The following is a 7,199-nucleotide window of genomic DNA, read 5'->3' as shown; positions in this document are numbered from 1 at the left end:
CATAAATTTGTTATTGAGAATCTCTAGCAAGCTGAGACACATACTTATGTGTAAAACCTTTTGTAATAGGAAAAATTATCCAAAAAATCATAAATCTAGTAGGCTTTTGTTAATGTAGTCCTAAATCTTTTAATTTGCTAATTAAGTCATAAAACTTTTCACGTTTTGCCAATTTAGTACATCCAGCAATTTTTGCCGAAACTGCTGGCATGAATATTAGTTGTCTTACATGGCACGATTGACATTGATGTAATTAATTTCTAATAGAATTATTTAGTTATTTCCTTTTTTATTTTCTTCTCTTTTCCTTTTTTTTCTTTTTCCCTGATCCTTCTTTTTTTTTCTCTTGCTCTTGCTAGCCCAAGGCCGCCCTTTAATCTTAAAGGTCAACAATGTTCTACCTTGGATTAGACGTTGAAGGTCTCGATCTGACCTGAAGGTCCATCACCCCCTATTGGAGGAAGATTGTCAAAAAATTCTTAAACCTATTATATGTTAGCAAATTCAATCCTAAACCTTATAATTTAACCAATTTAGCTTTAAATCTTTTGATGATTTTCTAATATGGTCTTTCGTGCTGCGTAGGTCGATTAGTATTCATATGAATAATTTTCGGCCAAAATTGACCGAAATGATTATATTGACAAATTGTTAAAATATTTTATTTAAATTGGCTTAACTGAAAAATTTAGGACTGAATAAATGACTATCATGCAATAAATTTATGATTTTTTAGTTGATTATCCTTGTTATTGGGGAACTTTTGTCACCACGGCAACCACTAGGCGGCTCCTCTCTCTCTCTCTCAACCCCGCTTGCCATGGATTGACGGTTGATGACCTCAGATTTTATGGTCCTCCACCGTGGCCGACCTCTAATCTCAAAGGTCAACAAACTTCTTCATTGGATTCGATGTTGAAGTTGCCGATCCGAGCTGAAGGTCTCAAATCGAAGGCCTTCGACCCTTAGCGAAGCTTTTGTTGAAGGTGGAGAGAGAGAGAGAGAGAGAGAGAGAGAGAGAGAGAGAGAGATTTTACGGGACCAGAGGCTGAGGACAGTGGTGATGTTAGCTTAGGATTATAGCGGAAAGTGAAAGGAAAATGGGGAGAAAAATGAAATTAAGAAAATAAAGAAAATAATCTCAGACCTTCAATCATGAAATTCGATCAATTTAAGATGTCAATTAACTCTCTAAATTTAGACGATCTCCAAACAAAATTATGCATTCCTTCTCTAGCAATATATATGCATTCTGATCCCACAACCAAATAAGGGTCCACTAATATCAATCACCGACCAATAAAAAATCACATCATTCTATTTACCAACATGTTATTTCAAATTAGGGCATATGCGATGGTTTCAACTTAAACTACACACAAATAAGCGCTTTAAGAAACTAAAGCAGCATATAAAGATCCATTTGTTTGACGAAAAATCATTTCTAGAAAAAGTGCTTTCAAACTTTCCAACATTTGAATGACGGAAAATTACTTGAGCGATAGAAAGCATTTTTCATGTACTAAAAATAAATGGTCAATAAAAATCACATTATTCTTAATTTTCAGTTAACCTAATTCTTTTTAAGAATTGAGATAGTAGAGTGGTTTATTTGCACATGTTTTCTTGTAATTACTTGGATTTTTTTTAAGAAAACATATAGTGATGTCGAGACTCAAGAAATGATGACTCAAATTAAATATACTAAAAATATTTATAGGTACAAATAAATATATTTTGAAGAGGAATGGATCAATTACACCCCTCAACAAATGCGGCCGGCACCCTCGATTGGGTTTGTATAGTCTAGCTCGATATTAAAGTCAAGTTTTGACCCAGTTTATTTCATGTATCTAGCCCCATTCTCATCAAGTTCCACATATTATTCCTAATCTGGCTTGCACGTAAGAGGGGATATTAGAGTATCATACATTGTTTGTCTACTAGATTTTCATACTCTTTAGATATATGGTCTCTTCTTCACCTATTAATTTTGAGTTGGGCTTTCAATGATGGCATCGGAGCCAAGTTTTATCTCAGTTTATTTCGTTTATTCAAGTCCCACTAGTTGAATTGCATGCATTATTCCGAACATCTCATATCACTTATTTGCGGAATTCATATGCTACGATAACACGTTAGAATATCTAACCTAAAAACTTAAGGCATTGAATCGGAAGTTCGGACGTTTTCAACTTTCAATATCAACTTTCATTCCAAATGTCTCTTGCATATAATAATTCCCATGACAAAACAGAAGTAGATTTCTCTGGATATCACCTGCTCCCATGATTTCGAATCCCAGTATCTATTGTTGCGCAAAGAAGCTTCTCGCCACTTTCCGAGAACAAAAGACGAAACCGAGCACACAGCACTGAACCCAAAGCACTTCCCATTCACTGAACTCAATCAACTCTCGAGGGTCAAGGTGCCCACAAAAATCTTTCTAAGAATCACCAACCGAAGATTAAACAAAAATATCTCCATCGATCTCCTCACCTCCAGTGACCAGATTTTTCGACGCCCATGTCGTGTTGGCGAGCAAAAGGGAGCTTGACGAAGCATCATGTCGACAAGCAGTCGGTAGTGAAGAGCATCAGAACAAAAATCTGGGATGCTCACCGGGGTTGGGGCAGCGACCATGTCCCTCACGAGCTCGTCACGTGCTGACATGCCCTCCTTGTACGGTACAGCCTTGTCCTCTCCCTAATCCGAAATTCATTTTCCCATGTACAAGATGAGGAACATAACACTCGGGGACAAGCAACAGCACTGTTCCCTCTTTTTGTCATAGAAGTCAACATTTTTTTTTGAGTAAGATTAATGAGCTTTGTCTGCTTTCGCAGAATCTCTCTCTCTCTTTCTTTCTCTCTCTCTCTTATTGGATCCCTATTTCTTGCTTATTTTTTAAATGGGTTATACTTATTTATTTTAATTTTTAGTTGGGGGGACCCTACCTAACATGATTGATCTGAGTCATTTTTCGCATGGAATTCAATGCAATCTTAGACAAGTAAGGCCCATCTCCAGCTTTTGCTATCTCCATTTTATGTTCTGCCCAACTTCCATTTTATGTTCTGCCCATTTTGATTCTCTTCTTCTTCTTCTTCTTCTTCTTCTTCTTTTTTGTGGCACTTTTTCCCCTTTAGAAAACCTAAAAATAATGCCGCTTTGATCATAAAAACAAATAAGAAAAAGAAATCTTGTCCCTTTGAGTCAAGCCCATGCATCAAATGGGGCCTAGGATATTTATAATTAAATTATCTATGGCCCGGTTGAATTTGCATTACAGGTAATAAGAATTTGTCATTGTCTCTACCCCTGGGAGATTTTTAGGGGATCCACATTGAGCACCATCATATGATTGTTCAACTGAGAGAAAGGGGGCCGTCTGTTAGTTGGCTCTTGTGTTGTCATGGTCACTGATTTAGGGCAAAAGGAAACAATAGTACTCCAACCAGAGAAAGTATTTTCATTTTCTAGGCGTGCCAAATCACTTTAATTTGAATTGAAAGAACTGTGGGTCTAGTCATTTTGTACTTTGTGCTGACTCTATTTGAAATCCTATTTACGTTGAGTAATGGGTAGTGCATCTGAAAAGGTCTTGAGACTTATTGAATCGTGTATGGTATGGATGTCCGAGGCTTCTCAGTTTGATTCTTTTCATCTTCTTCTAACTTAATGAGGCCAGTAGAGCATACAGAACCAGATTTTTGGACCTCTGACAAGATAAATTATAGGTTTATATCTCATGCTAAGAAGAAAAAAAGAAGAAAGTGACGGGGGACTTGCAGGGGCTCTAAGCTCCTTTAAGCCCCTTCTCAGTCAGTCCTATTTAGCTTAGTGAGGCAGCAATGATGGAAAGCAAAAAGTTGACTTGGACTTTGACTCGTAGATCGGAGGCAAAAAGCCTCTATTATTTATGAAACCTCAGTCAAGGTGAATAATGTAGAATTTATGCCGCAGTTTATCTGACTGGAGTGTTGGGAGAAAGGAGACGTAATGCACACCTGTCCAGAGAAGACATCCCAGAAACTTCATATCTCTTTCGGTCGCACAACAAAAATATATATAAAAAGGCAAAAAAGTGGAATTCTTTCGTGCCTACGATTATGAAGGATTAGGTTAGTTCTCATTTTTATAATTGGGTTTTTACAATTTTACCCTTTTTTCTATCCTGAATTTCTTTACTTCGTATGTAGCATATATGGGCTCAAAATGATGTTTCTCTTAACATTTATAAAACTTTCTCAAAGCCGCATTCATATATCTTGTGAAAATTAAGACACGTGATAAAGAAATTTTATTTGCATTTGCAGTCAGCCGAGGGTAATTAATGATCATAGCTTCACTAACAAAGGATCCTTAGAAAGACCCGAGATTACTGTCGCGTCGTGATGCTGGAAAAAAAGATGGAAAAAGAAGAAAAAAAGGAACACAAACACATAAATGCACACAAAGAAGATACTCTCTTCGTACGGCGTGATACGAAAGGAAGCAGCAGTTGAAAAAAACTCAAGTCTTGTGGAGCACGAGATTAGACGTGTGGGATTATGACTTCCCTATGCTAAACACACTTTGATTAAATAATATTTGAGTTTGTTTAGGTTCCAAGTCGCTGTGCAGACGAACCTAGTAATTTAATCAGTCCGTCGAGCTTCGAGCTTCGAGCTTCGAGCCCTATAATTAAACTGATCTTGTTCAGTACCTAAGTACCCCCTCGTTATCATTGCATTAAGAGCTCTACAGTTCAACAACTATAGCAGCAGAGGACGAAGCAATCCGTGGCTTAATCAGAAGAAAGGGTCTTCCTGGTGCCACGAGCACAACCAAGAAAACAGCTAAGAAATGCGTATTCCAATTGGCCTGACAGAGAATTCGAGTTCGGATTTTACTCTCGTACGTATGCAGGAATCACATGACACCAACTTTGACCGGTCTTGTTTTAACGAAGGCGCCCCATGTTTTGTGGTCGACGTAAAGACACCTGTGAGAATCGTGGATGAATATGATCAGGGGCTTTTTGCCTGTAGCTATGTTTGTACTGTGTGGTCCATAAGTTGAATTGCACGAGCTCCAGCTCGTTCTTCTGCAATTCTTAGTGGAGACGATGTCGTCGCTGAGATGTTACAGATGGATGCATAATTGGTGTATCATGACCTATTAAAGAAACAGAGGAACATAAGAGACAGATATAATTGCCCATTGACTTGGTTCATGAGCAAGCAATTTGATTTACATAAGCAATGTGCATAACAACTAAGTTTGACGAAATTATCGGGGATCATTGAGTCATAATGCATGTAAATCTTATCTATATGTTCATGTTTTATTCTTTGGAAAATTGTTCATTTTTATAACTTACAGGCACAACTGTAGTTGACCGGTTATCCGGAAGAAAATTAAAATGATAATTTGCCGTTATAACCTCTCACTTAAATTCGAGTCTCCATAGTAAGAATCGAAACCCATTACAGTTAGTTCTGAGCCGAAAGCATGAGAATGTCTTCGGCACTAGGTTAATTCCAAAGTGGGTTTTTGAAGGATCGTTAATAAAAAATAAATAGCTATAAGAAGAAGAGGAAGAAGCAGTAAAGGAGGTAGATGGTAAGGTTACCCATTCATAGCACAACACCTGTTTTTTTTTTTTTTTTTTTTTGCGCCAAGGTGAATTTGTATATATGAGACCCACTTCGCATGCTTGTGACTTTCGTTTCACTAGATGGTGATAGGGAAAGAATCGGATGCATGCATTTAACATTCCAAATGGATGTAAAATTCGTTAGCTAAAAGACACACATGTCCTAACACCCCCCCCCCCCCACCCACCCCAAAAAAAAAAAAAATTACATTGACACAATTGTCACATAAGCAAGTACTTCTATGGAGCTACTTTCTTTCATAAAAATAAATGCTAAAATACGATAGACTTAAATTAAGTGTTGAACAATTATCCATTTTTTCACATCATTTATTGCATAAGATGCATCATGCATGTAGTTACACTTTACTTCCTTAGAACGACCGGTCGTTCCAGTCCACTCGTCATAAATTCAATTGCATAAATTAAGAATTTCATTTTATGTATAAGAAGAAAATATCGTCATTATATCTTTAAAAGAAAACAAGCACATTTTCCAAAAGCAAAAAAAAAAAAAAATCATCTCTCTCCGGTATTCTATACCTTTCTTTTAAGCTTTAAGAATCAAGGGACCACGAATCCCCACACAAGCTTCCAGTATAAGAAGCCCCTCCCCCATGCCACCTTCGCAGTCCAAGCAGAGGAAAATAATTTGCAGTAGCAACTCCTTCAAGAGGTGTGCGTTTGTGCTTGTGCTTCTGATACAAATCTCTCTCTCTCTCTCTCTCTCTCTCTGGGAAATACCAGCAAAGTTCAGAAGTGGGTCTCTACGCGCGCGGACAAAACAAAACATGAAGATGATGATGAACAGCACGTCTTCGTCAGCAACAGTAGGAGACTCCAAGAGATCGAAAGCATCCTGCCGGAGACTCGGAGGGTACTTGAAAGAACAAAAGAGCAGGATCTACATCATCCGAAGATGCGTCGTCATGCTCCTCTGTTGGCACGACTAAACTCAAACCCTCTCTCTCTCTCTCCCTCTCTCTCTCTCTCTCTCTCTCCATCATTCGAGGTTTCTTTATCGGAGCCAAATTAGCCCATCTTAGCCAAGTTCCGATCTGGTTCTTGCAATTGTAAATAGCGAGAAATGTTAGACTGCTGTTGCTTTTTGTTAGGTTTTGTTATCTGATGGGAAATTCTTTGTACCAAGAGCTTTACATTCGTAGGTTTCACAGTAACTCAGAAGAGAGTAGAGAATGAAACAGCCCCTGAATCATACGATCTGTTTCTCAGTTCTTTCATGCCTTTCTGCATTACATTTTGACACTGCTGCTTGGCTTTGCAACTTAATCCGGTGGCTGATCTCACTTCATCTAGTTCCTTTATTCAAAAAATGATATTACCTAATCTCAAACTAAGGAGATTCATGCCAAAGCTAGACGCTTTCGATTAGGTAAGTACCAAGTACCGGGTAAGCAGTTATTAGGAAGAAAGAGCGACCCTTTAATAGCTTGTGTCATTTTCTTGTTTTTGGTAGGCTCTTCGTTTTGCTTTTGTTTTGTATTGTCAAGTCAAGCTATGATATATCAGATCTTTGAAGCTGAAAGCAACTTATGCT

General features: G+C 37.8%; 1 protein-coding gene across 1 annotated transcript; it reads left to right on the top strand.

Annotated features, from left to right (window-relative positions):
- The first annotated feature begins 6,228 nt into the window (after positions 1 to 6,228).
- Positions 6,229 to 6,857, top strand: LOC104422085. The gene has a single exon (XM_010034311.3). It carries the CDS (start codon positions 6,259 to 6,261, stop codon positions 6,592 to 6,594), a length of 336 nt encoding a protein of 111 aa, XP_010032613.2. The 5' UTR covers positions 6,229 to 6,258; the 3' UTR covers positions 6,595 to 6,857.
- The last annotated feature ends 342 nt before the right edge of the window (positions 6,858 to 7,199 follow it).

Source organism: Eucalyptus grandis, chromosome 10 (genome assembly GCF_016545825.1).
Source record: "Eucalyptus grandis isolate ANBG69807.140 chromosome 10, ASM1654582v1, whole genome shotgun sequence".
Taxonomy (NCBI): Eukaryota; Viridiplantae; Streptophyta; class Magnoliopsida; order Myrtales; family Myrtaceae; genus Eucalyptus; species Eucalyptus grandis.
Note: the sequence above shows the minus strand (reverse complement) of the source record. Positions and strands in the feature narration are given on the sequence as shown.